The 16343-nt window shown below is 41.6% G+C and overlaps 1 protein-coding gene across 3 annotated transcripts in view; it reads left to right on the top strand.

Annotated features, from left to right (window-relative positions):
* UBR4 (ubiquitin protein ligase E3 component n-recognin 4) overlaps window positions 1-16343 on the top strand; it is a 113852-nt gene that overhangs the window by 24662 nt on the left and 72847 nt on the right. For all 3 annotated transcript variants that reach the window (XM_073317114.2, XM_073317113.2, XM_073317112.2), the window contains exons 25-39: window positions 23-252; window positions 912-1036; window positions 1793-1890; window positions 2473-2630; window positions 3362-3571; window positions 5818-5919; window positions 7308-7408; window positions 8119-8317; window positions 8688-8876; window positions 9242-9305; window positions 10102-10293; window positions 11402-11472; window positions 11605-11752; window positions 12275-12502; window positions 12926-13096. In XM_073317114.2, the coding sequence (XP_073173215.1) occupies window positions 23-252; window positions 912-1036; window positions 1793-1890; window positions 2473-2630; window positions 3362-3571; window positions 5818-5919; window positions 7308-7408; window positions 8119-8317; window positions 8688-8876; window positions 9242-9305; window positions 10102-10293; window positions 11402-11472; window positions 11605-11752; window positions 12275-12502; window positions 12926-13096 (2286 nt within the window). The remainder of the gene's footprint in view (window positions 1-22; window positions 253-911; window positions 1037-1792; window positions 1891-2472; window positions 2631-3361; window positions 3572-5817; window positions 5920-7307; window positions 7409-8118; window positions 8318-8687; window positions 8877-9241; window positions 9306-10101; window positions 10294-11401; window positions 11473-11604; window positions 11753-12274; window positions 12503-12925; window positions 13097-16343) is intronic.

The raw sequence follows: 16343 nt of genomic DNA, 5'->3' as shown, positions 1-16343 counted from the left end.
AATGTCTTCATTCTATTTTAAGATTTCCTCTTTCTGTGGGATCGACTGTACCACAATTCTCCAGCTGCATGAGGTTCCCAGCTTGCAGTCCATTTATACCCTTGATGCTGCAATTTCCAAGATCCAGGTTTCTCTAGATGAGCATTTTTCCAAGCTAGCTGCAGAAACCGACCCACAGAAATCATCTGAGATAACCAAGAATCTGCTGCCTGCTACGCTACAGCTTATTGACACTTACGCTACATTCACCAGGTATGCTGTTGACTTAGCCCCTCTAGAGGGATATTGTTTTCTTTTCTGTACTTGGCTCTTCATTTTGTGTTAGCTCCCCAGCCCTGTAGTGTTCTTTTTTAATAGTCCAGGGTGATTGCTCTGTCATATATCACACAGAACGTACCATGTTAAATCAATAGACAATCTAAAATCCATAGGTTTTATTATTCTTTTTCAAGTAATCTACTATCTGATCTTTCAAGACTTTCCTACAAGCTGCAAAACAGCTTTATCTCTGAAGATGAAACCTCTTCCTAGCACCCTGAAAGAGAGAGAGCAGCACAGGGTTATTTCAGTGAGTTATTCTTGTAACTGTCAGGATGACTTGGAAGTGGGGTGGTATAATTGTTAAGTGAGAGTCCAAAGCCTTTTAAACTGCCTTTGGCTCCTGTGCAGAAGAAAGTGAAAGTAAAGCAGCTTTTTTGTTTGTTTGTTTCCTGAGCAGCCACTTCTATTGGTAAGTGGCTTAAAGGAGCTTAAAAGCCCAGAACTCGTGGAATGGTATTGTAGGATTTACGGGATAACAATTCAGAGAGTTGGTTCTTGAAGTTTGCCTTCCCGTCTGTTACTGTATTGGCATGTTAGTTCTGAAATGCAGAGCTGTCCCCTGAAATGAGTCCTTTCCACCCCCAACACAGATCTTACTTACTGCAGAGCCTCTCTGAAGAGGGGTCCGCTGAGAACAAACCTTCTGAAGAGAAGCTTCGGGGGTATGCTGCTGTCCTGGCTATTGGATCGAGCCGCTGCAAATCAAATACTCTGGGTAAGGCTCTTGTGGCGTTTAGCTGCGTTCCTAAATTTGTTCAAGGGAGACTTTTGATACAATATTGTAAAGGTTCAGCTTCAAAGCTGTGCTGGCAAAAGGTTCACGCCCCTGCTGCCCCCCAACCATCACCTCAAAGACGGGGGTACTGATGCTGTGTAGTTCAGTCAGGTACTTGCACCTCTGGATTCAGAAGTGGTTGTAGTGCAGAAGTGTGGGGGGAAATCATGAAAACAATAACTAGCTTAAGTCCAGCCAGCATTAAAATGGCTTTGCAGCTGTGTTGCCACTCTGCTGGCATAGCTGTCCTTTGAATTTCCATGGATTTTCATTGCTTGAATGGATAGGCTGCATACTGTGTAGCAAGTGAAACTTTCAGAATTCCTCACAGGAGGGATTGTTGTTGGTTAATCACTTGATTAAAGCATTTTGACACGTTAATACTGTTGAAATAATACCTTTTCACTGGAGGAACTGTCTGCTGCATGACGAGTTGCCCAAGGCTGTGGAGGGTAATGCAGGCTTTATTTTCTTAAGAGCAGTTATCTTATTGTAGAAGAGTGTGAAACGAGCCTCACCACCAGAATGACAGTTCAGATAAACCTAACTTTGATGGGAAACTGGATAGCTAACTTACCTAATTCAGTTGGAAGTATTCTGGCTTTTTTTAAAGAGGGCCTTACTGAATTCCAGCCTTACTGGCTTCCCTGTCAGCCCTTGTGAATTCCTTATTTTTACTCTCTCATTTGGTTGCAGGCCCAACGCTTGTACAGAACTTGCCATCAGCAGTGCAGGCTTTGTGTGAATCTTGGAACAACATTCATACTAATGAGTTTCCAAACATTGGATCATGGGTGAGTCCAGTCCTATATAAGGGCCTTGAAATAGCCCTTAAGTATGTAAATTGGTGGGAAAGTTGTCTACTATATTTTTTTGTTTAACTTCCATTAAACTGTAACAGCTAAACATATGGCAGGAGGGAAGTAGTCTTTCTCATGCTAGACATGAGTCATCATCTGCTATTGCAAAGGTATCCAAATTTTGCACAACCAAGAGCTGCAAATTTTCCTACAAAAGGAGCAGATTTACTGCATCCTTCCCTTTTAATATAGAGGTTTGGCCAGTGGAAATTAGAAAGTTCCAGTTCACCATCAGAACAGCCCTGCTGCTTAGTTCAGTATGGAGGATTGCATGTTAGTGTGTAAAGTCTCCATGGGTGTCACATCCCTAACCACAGGCTGAACTGTCAACTTCTGCAGACTGCAATTCCACCACCTTGCGGCTATTAGGACAACAATGTGGAGGTTTTAAAAATCCAAATGGTGAACTTCAGCCATGACGCACTGTGTTTACTCACATATGCTCCTTTTTTAGGCACCAGATTATGCTTTCTGTGGTAGGTATTCATCCTGAACATGTGTTCTGATTCTTTTTAGCGCAATGCCTTTGCGAATGACACAATCCCAGCAGAGAGCTACATCAGTGCGGTTCAGGCTGCCCATCTGGGCACACTCTGTAGCCAGACTCTACCCCTCGCAGCTTCCTTAAAACATACCCTCCTCTCCTTGGTCAGACTCACTGGGGACCTCATCGTGTAAGTGAACATTTTTTTTTGTTGCGTTTGGTTTTGCCTGTTCTTTTAAACATGACTTGCAACTGACCATTCCTGTTTATGAGGAAAAAAGTTGGGTAAAGGACGCTGTTTTTCTGAATTTGAGACCAGGAACTGTACGTGAGTGAAAGGTAACACTCACTTGGCATTGGATCTGTAGAAGCCAGACTTCACCCTAGAGGGAATTCTTAGCCCCTTCTTGCAGAATGGGGGCACGGAATAAACACACGTCCCACAAAATGGGGAAAACAATGGAAGCAGTGTGGATTGCTTTTTAGATTGTGATCACCAGGTGTGTCCTCTTAGAAATATTAATGCATAACTGGAAAGGAGAACAACAGAAACAGTTCTTCTGTGGTGACTTTTATTCTCTAGGTATCCCAAAGCACAGAACAGGGTTCTGATACTGCCCCATTGTCTAGAGGACATACTAAATGATGCAGTTTCTACCTAGGAAAACATTACAGGAATTTATATACCATAGTGGCTCAAAGATAGTTTTGGTGAGGAGAACTGTTTTGTTCAGAGAGGATAGATAGTCAGGGCAACTGAATTATACCCAACTATTTGAAAAGGGCTTTGGACTTAACATGTACCTAGTCTTCCATCTAGATCAATTTCCCAGCTCTGTGCCTGCTAAGCTATTTCATTGCGTAGATCTTTTACTGGTGTACTAATGGAAATATTTTTGCTGTTTCTCTTCTCCCTTCAAGCTGGTCAGATGAACTGAACCCACCACAGGTTATTCATACCTTGTTGCCCCTTCTGTTGGAGACCAGCATGGAGAGTGTGGCAGAGATCAGCAGCAACTCCCTAGAAAGGATCCTGGGCCCTGCGGAGTCTGATGAATTTCTGGCTCGTGTCTATGAGAAGCTGATCACAGGATGTTATAACATACTGGCTAATCACTCTGACCCCAATAGGTATCAGATCATGTACAATGTGTCCCTTCATTGTGTGAATTGCCAAGCCAGATGGACAGGATTATCTTGATCCATTTGTTCATCAATGTTTTTATTTGTGCTATGGAAAGGCCACATAATAGCATAGTACAGAAAAGAATAAGCTAATGTAGTTTCTGATTAAAACCTAACAACATTTTATCCAAGTTACAAAAACTTTAAATAGTGAAATATCTATGTAAACAAGCAGTGTGGATTTGATGATCTACTTGAATTGAGTGTTGAATCACATAGAATCATAGAAATATAGAGCTGGAAGGGAACTTGAGATGTCATTGAGTCCTGCCTCAGTGAAAGGGGGTGTAGAAGTAAACCTAGACCATTACTGACAGGTGTTTGTTCAACCTGTTCTTAAAAACCTCCAATGACGATGATTACACAACTTGCTGTGGAAGCCTCTTCCAGAGCTTACCTACCCTTAGTTATTTTTTTCCCCTAGTATCTAATCTAAATCTCCCTTCTTGCAGATCAAGCCCATTACTACTTCTGATCACTGTTCTTCTTATAGTTGACCTTAATGTATTTGAAGACTGTTATCTGGTCCGTCCGTCCCCCATCTAGACATGCCCAGTTTTTTTTAAGCTTTCCTCATAGGTCAGGTTTTCTAAACTTCTTATCATTTTTGTTGCTCTCCTCTGGACTCTGTCCAATTTGCCCCCATCTTTCCTGACACGTTGCATCCAGAATTGGACACAGTACTCCAGCTGAGGACTCATCAGTGTTGAATATTTGAACATGAATAATTTGTGGCTGTTACTAGACAAATAGGGGTTGTACAGGAAGCATGAGATTAAGGCTAGAGGTGCTAATCAGAATCACTTGGTAAATTTTTCCTTATTGTTTGTTTGCATCTGGCTATTAAATTAGGCTGGTTAATGCCAGCTTTCTCATTGCGAACCAGACAGATATAAGGCTTTTCCCTTCTCATTCTCCCTCTGTAAGTCAACGGGCATAATAACCTTGGAGAACAGGTACTGTTACCAACTAAACAAGAGACTAAAAACATTTTGCAAAATGATATTTAATCTTTTTAACATTGATTCCCTGTGGATGGAAGAAACTCAGAGTATCTACTACACTTCTTGTTAGAGAATGAAAACGTCCTTAGCTTTTGCATGCAATGTAGGAATATTTGCTACAGGATGTATTTCCAGATAACACAAGGAAGAAACTTTGGAATCAGTAGTGTGTGATGACGAAAGTGTGTGTGTGTGTATTATAATTATGCACAAACTTAATTTTTGTCGCAACAAAAATAAAACCCAAAATAAGTTAAAACAAAAATAAAATTTTTAAAAAGGTCACGTGGCACAGAACATACAGTGTATGTTATATAATATATAAAACGAGTTAAAACAGCAAAACAAATGAACTCAGCAGGTTGCTTATAACTCATTTAAATTTTCACATCATTTATTTAAATGCAACAACCCACAGTTCCTTTATAGATTACCGGTGCTTTGTGAATCCATGAAGTTGCACTCTCTCTCTTTTCCAGTAAGCATCTGAATCCTCCTTTTCCCAGAGGGGTGGATGGGGTGAGTGTGTTAGTGCCCTCTGCAAAGTTAACTGTTTGCAAGTTTGTTCTGGTTCTGAGACTGTCACTTGGCCATGGTCTGCAGCCTCTTTAGTCTACGTTTTTAACTGTTTGCAGGATTTCTTAACCCCTTTTGTGTCCTGCAGACACAAGACCATTACATATAATTCTTCAATACACACTTCCTTTTTATGGAAGTTTTTATATTTCTTGTTGTTTACTACATTACTCTCAAAGGTCTCTTGAACCATGTCCCAAGGTTCTTCCTTGGCTAAGGTTTTTCTATGAAATCCCCCTCCCCAAAGGAGATTATAAACTGTTTAATGCAGTGCTCCATTCTGAGAGCCTACTTTCTTATCTGGATATTTTCCAATGCCCTGGCTAGGGCCTCCCTTGAACCATCTGTGCCTTGTTAGTACCCGGAGTCTTAGGATTGCAACACCAAATGTGACAATAAGACATCTTGGAGTTTAGCCCACCTAGGGATGCCTATTGTAAAGTGGGAAACTGAGGTCTGATCAATTTAGGCTTAATCAATTTTTGACTTTATTTATAAATTTTCAGACAATCATTGTCACATATAGTTTCTGATTCTATATGTGACAGATAATAAACACGTAAGACTGAGCAGGAAGTGCACTCTTCTTTATACTTAATCTTTGATCCACAGTGGCCTAGATGAGTCTATTTTGGAGGAGTGTTTGCAGCATCTGGAGAAGCAGCTGGAGAGCAGCCAGGCCCGGAAAGCCATGGAGGAATTCTTCTCAGAGAGGTGAGGTGATGGAGTATTGCATTCTAAGGACTGCTTTTCTCCTCTGTTATTGCTTGTCTTGTCATACTTAGCATTTGTGGAATGCTGTTGCTTCTGTACAGGAAAGTGCAGAGTTCATATAATATGCACAAGGAACATGTTGCCCTTTGGAGAGATGTGGGATTTTGTAGGTGTGACAAGATTCCCAGGTGAGAGAGAGAGTTCTGCTTTGACACGGCAGATGAAATGTTCAATTAGTCATCATTTCAGTGACTGGTTTTGTGAGTCTTTGGATACATCCGTTTTGTTCGAGGCAGCATAAAGAACCTTTTGAGAGAGGCTGTATTAATTTGCCTGTCAGTTCTACTTGTAAAGTAGCACCTGTTCTTTCAATGCTACCCCCAGATAGCATTGGCTTGATCTCCTGAAGGATGCCGTTTTCCTGTCTTGGAGTATGAAGACAAGGTAGTGCGGATGTGAAACAGCAGAGCACAGCAAGAGTGTAGGAAGAGGTGAACTGGGGGAGAGTTAATTACAGTTGCAAAGTTGATTGACATCCTTTACATGCTCTCTACTTCGTGTGTTCAGCCCAAGCTAAAGTAGCGTGATGGGGGAGTTGGCTTGGTTTATGTGCACTGTTGGGATGGGAGATGATACATGAGAATAGAGTGAGAAAGAAGATGACGACAAAAGATGTTGAAATCAGCTTTGGCCCTTTTGTGACAGAACCCTGGTTTGTCTCCAGATTGCTCATGATCTGTGAGGTCCTGAGGTTTGCATACCCTTCTGAATTTGGAGCTAAGGCTCTGATGTCACTGCTCTGAAAGTATTGTATACAGCCAGATTGCAAAAACACGTTAATGTAGTGCTGCTAACCATGAGTTAGTACCTCAGAGAGTGGAGGAGAGGACAATGGGAAAAAGATGTGATGATTTTACCAGCAGGCTGAAATTGCTTCAACCAAACAGCTGCAATCATTTTTTTAACAAGGCTCTTCTGTTACGTAGCCTTAATTTTAAGCTGACTGACTACAGCAGGACTCTGTGGCTCTAATAAACATTGAAGGGAAGTAGTGTTGGCACTTGTTTGATATTTCCCTTTGGAGTGTAATTGCTTGGCTTCTTCATGGACAACCCATTAACATGGTTTTTGTTGTCATTCTTTTCTGGTGAAACTAAGAATGGAAGGTAGCTGCCTGCAATGCTCCATCCTTACTGTGCTGGGTGCAAGCTTCAGAGTTTTGTCTTGTTTAGGTGTCTGTTTCCTCCCCCACTTCCCCAAAGTACTCTGCAGCATATGAACGGTTTCTGCCCTGGCATCTAAGATTGATATAAAGAACAGTGAAGAAAAGAGGTGAGTGCATTTTTGAAAGGTTTGACCTGATGATTTGTTTTCTCTCACTCAATTAGTGGAGAACTGGTCCAGATCATGATGGCAACAGCCAATGAAAATCTCTCAGCTAAATTCTGTAACCGGGTTCTGAAATTCTTCACCAAACTCTTCCAGTTGAGTAAGTGACTGTGTTTAATCTCCGCATCAGAACTTTGATTTCCATTTAACATTTTTTTGTTCTACATAAATTGACCTACAGTATGAAAATGCTTGAAAGAAAAATTGTGGGGAGATAGTGAAGACTACGTGTACTCATTCCCAGTCACCTTTTGTGTTTTGTTTTTGTCTTCTGTCCCCTCCGCCTCTCTAGCTTCAGTTTTCAGGTCTGTCACTGTCCCTCCCCTGACAGCCTCCCTCTCTGCACATTTCCCCTTGATTATTTGCCCTTTCAGTGTGTAGTAAAAGCTTATTCTGAGTTAACTAGTATTTCAGCAATTCCTCTTTTGAAGGTGAATGTTTGCTAAGCAGACTGTTCAGCTCTCTGGAGGAGCAGGCACAAGGGGACCGTCTGGCAATATCTTCAGTATGCATATGAACAGCTAGAGATGACCACAAGCTGGAAAATTACACAATTCACTTTTATGTCATGCTTGATTTAGTTACCCTCAATGTGTGAGAGAGAGAGAATAAGTGTCTGGGGGGAACGAATGGAGGGACAGAATTAGAATGATGATGATGATAGTAACAGGGATAGCTGTGGGGTTGTCTCCAGTTGCATGCCCTTTAGGGAATCCAGTGAATTTTCCTTTTAATAGTAGAAGGAAAATTGTCATCAGGCCTGTTCAATTTACAGCCACAATATCAACCACTGATCATTCTGTCTCCTAGCTGAGAAGAGCCCTAACCCCAGTCTGTTGCGACTATGTGGCTCCTTGGCCCAGTTGGCCTGTGTTGAGCCTGTACGCCTACAGGCCTGGTTAACCAGGATGACCATGTCACCACCTAAAGATTCAGATCAATTGGATGTTGTTCAAGAGAACAGGCAGCTGCTGCAACTTCTGACAACATATATTGTTCGGGAAAACAGGTAGAGAACAATCTTATGTGACTTACATTATATACTATTGATAAAATACATATTCCATAGACACCTTCTAGTCTATTAAATACTGCTGATCTCTCATGCTGTAAAGCCATTGTCTTGCTGTTGTTCTCTAGTGTATATTAATGTAGTAGTATTTGAAACAGGACTACATTAACATACCCTAGGGAACTTTTATTGTATGCCAGCAGGGCCCATATGGGGCAGTTAGTGCGCGACACACTAGTCCATGCTAGAATTTGCACCCGTCTGGTGCGGACTAATATACTGCTGAGATAACCCTCAGAAAAGTTCAGCTTAAACTGGTGTAGATGGGTGATTTAATGCATCTCAAACTTACTTTCTTGTTGATTAGCCAAGTCGGAGAAGGCGTGTGCACTGTTCTGCTGAGTACCCTTATACCAATGGCAACGGAAATGTTGGCCAATGGTGATGGAACAGGCTTCCCTGAGCTCATGGTTGTGATGGCAACTCTGGCCAGTGCTGGGCAAGGTGCTGGACATCTCCAGCTTCACAGTGCTGCAGTCGATTGGCTGGGCAGATGGTAAGAAAAATGAGACCTGTGTTGGTGGTTGATTATCTTCATGCGTTGGACTTACTTCTTGGGAGTTTGATAATGGAGAGGGGAGAGCATGTGGGCTGCTGTGTGGTTGCCTCATAGTTCGGAATGCCACCTGTTGGAATTTGTGGTAGTTGGGATAAGTATCTTTGTGGAGATTTGTATTGGAACCATGGAGGTCCTTAGCTTTTCCTCTCGTTGATTTAGTGGTCACTACCTTAATGATTTGCTTAATGCTGTTGTAAAACTAACAAACTAAATACTTGGGATCGTCATCAGTGAGGATTAAATTGATAACTTTTAAGAGCTGTTTCTATAACTATCTTTTTTAACTTTCCTTTATCCTATAGCAAGAAATACCTGTCTCAAAAGAACGTTATAGAAAAAATGAATGCTAATGTCATGCATGGAAAGGTAAGAAACACAGTCAGTTCTCAGTCCTCAGTGTTTGGTCTGAGCCCTGGTCTGCATCAGAAAAGTTATACCGGTATAAATGTTAGGGAAAGAACAGAACAGGTAATCATCAAGTTATCCATCCCCTGTTGCCCAATCCCAGGTTCTGGCAAACAGAGGCTAGGGACACCCTCCCTGCCCATCCTGGCTAATAGCCATTGATGGGCCTATCCTCCATGCATGTACAGTATCTGATTTTTCTTTTTTTTGTTGAACCTTGCTATAGTCTTGGCCTTCACAACATCCTCTGGTAAGGAGTTCCACAAGCTGGCTGTGCGTTGTGTAAAGAAATACTTCCTTTTGTTTGTTTTTAAACCTGCTGCCTATTAATTTCATTTGGTGACCCCCTAGTTCTGGTGTTATGAGGAGTAAACACTTCCTTTTTACTTTCTCCACACCAGACATGGTTTTGTAGACCTCTGTCATATCTCCCCTTAGTCGTCTCTTTTCCAAGCTGAAAAGTCCCAAGCTCATTAACCTCTCCTCAAAAGGAAGGTGTTCCATACCTCTAATCATTTTTGTTGCCCTTTTCTGAACCTTTTCCAATTCCAGTATATCTTTTTTGAGATGGGACGACCACATCTGCACACAGTACTCAAGGTGTGGGCATACCATGGATTTATTGAGAGGCATTATGATATTTTCTGCCTTATTATCAATTCCCTTTCCTAATGGCTCCTAGCATTGTTAGCTTTTTTGACTGCAGGATGACTTAAGTATTCCTTCTCTTTTTTTCATATTCAACTTTTGCTTGCAGCATGTTACTATACTGGAGTGTACATGTCACATTGTGTCTTATCTGGCTGATGTCACTAATGCTCTGAGCCAAACCAGCGGCCAAGGACCCAGTCATCTGTCCGTTGACGGAGAGGAACGGGCTATCGAGGTGGATTCAGATTGGGTGGAAGAGCTGGCAGTGGAAGAGGAAGATTCTCAAGCTGAAGACTCGGTAAGTTCTCGTAGTGTGATGTTCGCAACTAGTAGCTGAAAGCTGATGCTGTTGCATGGTTGTGGCAGCTGGCCTAAGTAATCAATCATCTCCACAGTCTCCTTTATACACCCAATTAAATTGTTGCATGCAAATTAGCTGTAGAGTACGGGTTGTGATTTGTTGAGTTACCTCTGATATCACAGTGGTCTAGCACTCATGGCATAGGTACATGCCTTACTGTAGCTGTACACCTCACGAGTGTAATCTGTAAAGTTCAAAATGTCTCCGATCTTAAAGATTGGAGAGTGACAGACCATGAATCCCAGTGATGATTGGACCTTGTGATATTCTTAATCAGAAATCAGCTCATGCTTGTAGCTGTTTCCATTGCTTCACATTGACTCAGCAGTTATTCTAGGCTCCAGAGTGACAATCCTGTAATCTTATGATGTAGATTAGCGGTGAGAGTCACAATAGTCTTCTATATTTATATGTGCAGCTTCCAGATCAAATGTAGAAAAATATTGTGATTTGATTTATAAACAGTATGATTTCATGTTGGACAATCTTAACCTGGGATCTGAAAGCCCATCTGTGCCCTCTGTCTCTTAAAACCTTGTCAGTAATAAAGATTTTGCAGTTTAGAACGTAGCTGACATAAGACAGAAGAGAATCCAGCTCTATCTTGTGTAGATAGATTAGTTTTTCAGTGTTGACAAAAAAGTCTTTACCTTTGTCAGTAAAGCAAGCAGAGATGAGCTGAAGATGGAGCAGAAATGTTGAGTAAGATGTTGCTGGTCTTGTATAGCTGGTTCTCTGACTGTTACATTAATACACAATTTAACTGGGATAGGCTTTTAGATGTCTCTTTAATATTAAAGCTGCCATCAGTAATTCATTCCTTTAAATTCAGGCCCCAATATCTTCTTTTAATTATTGTTCAATATTTCTTGGATGTAAAATGAAGTGATTTTGTTTGGTGCCTGCTGCTTTAGATGATGCTAAAACTCACTGTTTTCAAATGTGAATTTGTCAGAGAATGTGTTTCTTTTGTATCAAGTGATGGCTCCAGGGTAGGTAGGTAGATATGTAATGCACTGACCAAATGATCTTCCTTCCTAAACAGGATGAAGATTCTCTCTGCAACAAGCTGTGCACCTTCACCATCACACAGAAAGAATTCATGAACCAACACTGGTAAGAGCCCTCCAGGTTTTCCTATATACAGAATATCAGCCTGGTCTTTCTGGCCATTCAGAATTGGGGAAGAGATGGTATGCTAAATTGGAGGGGCTATAATTTCTAACCTCTCTGGTTTCTTTTGTACAGGTACCACTGTCACACTTGTAAGATGGTGGATGGGGTTGGTGTTTGCACGGTTTGTGCTAAAGTTTGTCACAAGGACCATGAGATTTCTTACGCCAAATATGGTTCATTCTTCTGTGACTGTGGAGCGAAGGAAGATGGCAGTTGCCTGGTAAAGGATCTTCATGGCTAAATTTAAACTGTCCTGCAACTATTACAGGTTGCCTAAGTTTGGCTTTGCAAAGTCTTATATTGCACAATAGTTATTTTGTCATCAGTATATGGGAGGGGTCTACTTTAGAATAAGCTTCATCACTGCCCTGTAATTTGAAGCTTTCTACTTAATGATTTCACCCCCTTCACCAAGATGATCTCTATTGGCAGATCTGTTAATACTAATTAAGACTTTGCACCTACATAACTGACTTGTGGTTTGTAGGTCAACTTCATGTTGCCCACTTACCAGATCTCTGCTCTTTTGATGTTTCCCACCAGCTGCCAACAATGTTACTTCCTGTCTAATACAAAGTCTAAAAGGAAAGTGACATGCATGGTACAGGGTTATTGCTGTCTTATCTCTCTGAAAATGTACTTTGAGGAATTTAATTTTGCTCCAATTGAAATCACTGGGAGTTTTGTCATTGACTTAAATGGAAACTGGATTGGGCCCTCAATATTGCTTTGTCTTTCCCAGGCTTTAGTGAAAAGAACTCCCAGCAGTGGCATCAGCTCTACCATGAAGGAGTCTGCATTCCAGAGTGAGCCCAGAGTGCCTGAGAGTGTCATCCGCCATGCAAGCAGCTCCCCGGCAGATAAATCCAAGGTCACCATCAATGATGGGAAGGGCCCTGATGAAGAGAAACCCAAGAAGAGCAGCCTGTGTCGAAATGTTGAGGGCTGTCGAGAGGAATTGCAATCCCAGGTATTGTCACGTTAAAATCTCATTCAACAATCAGGATCCCTCTGTGTAGTAGTTCTTCAGGATTCTTTGTTCTCCTAGAATAAAGCTGTCTTTGCAGTAGTCAATGCTTCTAACTTAAGAGACTTTTACCATTTTGATTTAGTGTTATGCCAGTACAGAATTGGTGCAGGGACTATGTTCTGTGTTGAGAGTTAACACTGGATTTTTGTGTCTAATGCCGGTAAGAAACAGTCGAGTTTGGTACAGAGCGGTTGTGGAGTGGGCTGTACTGGTAGTTAGACAAGTTACCTGATTCTCAGTTGTCTATTAGGATAGTGGTGCTGTAACTGCTTTTCAAAGGCTTATCTTGCCTGTGAAATGCTGCTGCTATGGAGATTTCATGGGTATGTCTTGTGCTTTACTTGGCACATCTGTTTCTCATAGGCCAACTTCTCCTTTGCTCCTCTGGTGTTGGATATGCTGAGCTTCCTAATGGATGCCATTCAGGTCAACTTCCAGCAAGCTTCAGCCATGGGCAGCAGCAGCCGAGCACAGCAGGCTCTGAATGAGCTGCACACTTTGGACAAGACCATGGAAATGACAGATCAGTTGATGGTATGATTACTGGCTGGCTTGCTAGTTCAAATGCTTGCTTTTGAGCCGACGGGAGGGATCACTTTTGCCTCAGTTTTTAATAAGGGTAATGAGCAGCCTGGGGGAATGGGAGCATGGCCAATGGGAACAAGGACATGGAAGCAGAAATTGCCACAACCGAGATGGAAGTCAAACTCAATGAGCTTAATAAGACCAAACTGGGGAGCCTGGATATTCTCTATCCAAGAATATTTAAGGTACTGACACATGAAATTGTGAGCCCAGTAGCAAGGATTTTTAATGAATCTGTAAACATGGAGGTTGTACCCTATGACTGGAGAATTGAAAATATAGTACCTACGTTTAAGAAAGAGGGAAAAAATGTGATCTGCTAAACTGCAGGCCTGTTAGTTTGACCTCAGTTGTATGCAAGATCTTAGAACACATTTTTAAAGAGAGAGTAGTTAAGGACATAGAAGTAAATGGTAATTGGGATAAAATACTGCACAGTTGTACAAAAGGTAGATTGTGCCAGAACATCCTGATCTTGTTCTTTGAGAAAACTGATTTTCTAGACCAAGGAAATGCAGTAGATTTAATCTACCTGGATTTCAGTAAAGCATTTGATACATTTTCACACAGGAAACTATTAATTAAATTGGAGAAGATGGGGATTAATATGAGTATAGAAAGATGAATAAGAAAAGGGGAGGCCAGGTCAACCTGCAAGTAAATTGTCAGGCTGGAGGGAGGTTATTAGTGAAATAACTTAAGATATTCCTCAGGGACTGGTCTTGCAACTTACCTTATTTAACATTTTCATTTATGACCTTGGCGCACAAGTGGGAGTGCGCTAATAAAATTTGCGGATGTCACAAAGTTGGGAGGTCTGGCCAAAACAGAGGACGACCAGAATATCATACAAGCAGTCACGGGATAACAGGGAAGGTCCACTCATGAATCAGTGGCTGGTTAAAAGACAGAAAACAAAGGGTAGGAATAAATAGTCAGTTTTCAGAATGGAGAGAGATAAGTAGTGAAGTTCCCCAGGGATTTGTACTGGGACCAGTGCTGTTCAACATATTCATAAATGATCTGGAAAAAGGGTAAACAGTGAGGTGGCAAAATTTGCAGGTGATGCAAAATTACTCAAGATATTGAAGTCCAAAGCAGACTGTGAAGAGTTACAAACGATTGCACAAAACTGGGTGACTGGGCAACAGAATGGCAGATGAAATTCAATGTTGATAAATGCAAAGTAATGCACATTGGAAAACATAATCCCAACTATACCTTCACAATGGTGGAGTCTAAATTAGCTGTTGCCACTCAAGAAAGAGATCTTGGAGTCATTGCGGATAATTCTCTGAAAACATCCACTCAATGTGCAGCAGCAGTCAAAAAAGCTAACAGAATGTTGGGAATCATTAAGAAAGGGATTGAAAATAAGACAGAAAATGTCATCTTACCTCTACATAAATCCATGGTAGGCCCACATCTTGAATATTGCGTGCAGATGTGGTTGTCAGATCTCAGAAAAGATATATTGGAATTGGAAAAGGTTCAGAAAAGGGCAACAAAAATTAGTAGGTGTATGGAACAGCTTCTATATGAGGAGAGATTAAAAAGACTGGGATTTTTCATCTTGGAAAAGAGATGACTAAGATGGGATATGATAGAGGTTTATAAGATCATGACTGGTGTGGAGATAGTGTGTAAGGAAGTGTTATTTACCCTTTCACATAACACAAGAACCAGGGGTCACCCAATGAAATTAATAGGCAGCAGGTTTAAAACAAAAGGAAGTACTTCACACAACCTGTGGAACTCATTGCTAGGGGATGTTATAAAGGGCAAAACGGTAACAAGGTTCAGAAAAGAACTAGATAAGTTCATGGAGGATACGTCCATCAGTGGCTATTAGCCAAGATGGTCAGGGATGGAGCCCCATGCTCTGGGTGTCCCTAGCTTCTGTTTGCCAGAAGCTGGGGGTGGATGACAGGGGATGGATCACTTGATGATTACCTGTTCTGTTTGTTCCCTCTGAAGCTTCTGGCATTGGCCACGGTTGCAAGACAGGATATTGGGCTAGATAGACCATTGGTCTGATGCAGTGTGGCCTCTCGTATGTTTGTAAGATTTGTACAACCTTGAAAACTGGAGTAAGAGAAATGGAATGAAACTTAATAGTGCATAGTGCAAGGTCATGCTCTTAGACAACAAGAACTTTTGCTATAAGCTGGGGATATACCAGTTGGAAGCAACAGAGGATGAGATAGACCTGTTTGTATTGGGCAATCACAGGATGACTGAGCTGCCAATGTGATGCGGCCTTGAAAAAGACTAATGCAATCCTAGGATGCATCAGGTGAGGTATTTTCAGGAGAGACAGGGAAGTGTTATCACCATGATACAAGACACTGGTGGGACCTCATCTGAAAAACTGTGTGCAAATCTGGTCTCCCATGTTTAAAAAAAATTAATTCAAACTGGAACAGGTGCAGAGAAGAGCTGCTAGGATGAGCAGCAGAATGGAGAAGCTACCTTATGAGAGAAGACTTAAGGAGCTTGACTTGTTTAGTCAAACAAAATGAAGAATATGGGGAGATATGATTGCTCTTCCTAAATACATCAGAAGGATAAACACCAGGGAAGGAAAGGAGTTATTTAAGTTAAAGGCCAGTGTTGGCACGAGAACAAATGGATAGAAACTGACCATCGGTAAATATATACTTGAAATTCGATAAGGGTTTCTAAGCATCAGAGGAGTAAAGTTCTGGAACAGCCTTCCAAGGGGAGTAGTGGAGGCGAAAAACCTAGCTTGTTTTAAGATCGAGCTTGGTCAGTTTTTATGGAGGGGATAGTATGAGATTGCCAGAGATGGCACATGGTCCATCCATGACTGCTATTAGCAGATATCTCCAACAGCCAGGTGTCTGGCTGGTGAGACTTATCCACAGGCTCAGGGTTTATCTGATAGCCATATTTGGGGTTGGGAAGGAATTTTCCCTGGGTCAGATTGACAGAGACCCTAGGGATTTTTCACCTTCCTCTGCAGCATGGGGCATAGGTCACTTGCTGGTTTAAACTAAAGTAAATGGTGGATCCTCTATAACTTGAAGTCTTTAAATTAAGATCTGAAGACTTCAGTAACTCAGCCAGCAGTACCTTCATGAAGGTACGGTCACATGGGCCTATTAAAAGGAGTGGGTGGGCGAGGTTCTGTGGCCTGCAGTTTGCAGTGAGTCAGATCAGGTGATCATGATGG

The sequence above is a fragment of the Lepidochelys kempii genome, chromosome 18 (genome assembly GCF_965140285.1).
Source record: "Lepidochelys kempii isolate rLepKem1 chromosome 18, rLepKem1.hap1, whole genome shotgun sequence".
In the NCBI taxonomy this organism is placed as follows: Eukaryota; Metazoa; Chordata; order Testudines; family Cheloniidae; genus Lepidochelys; species Lepidochelys kempii.
This window is presented reverse-complemented; position numbering and strand designations above follow the sequence as displayed.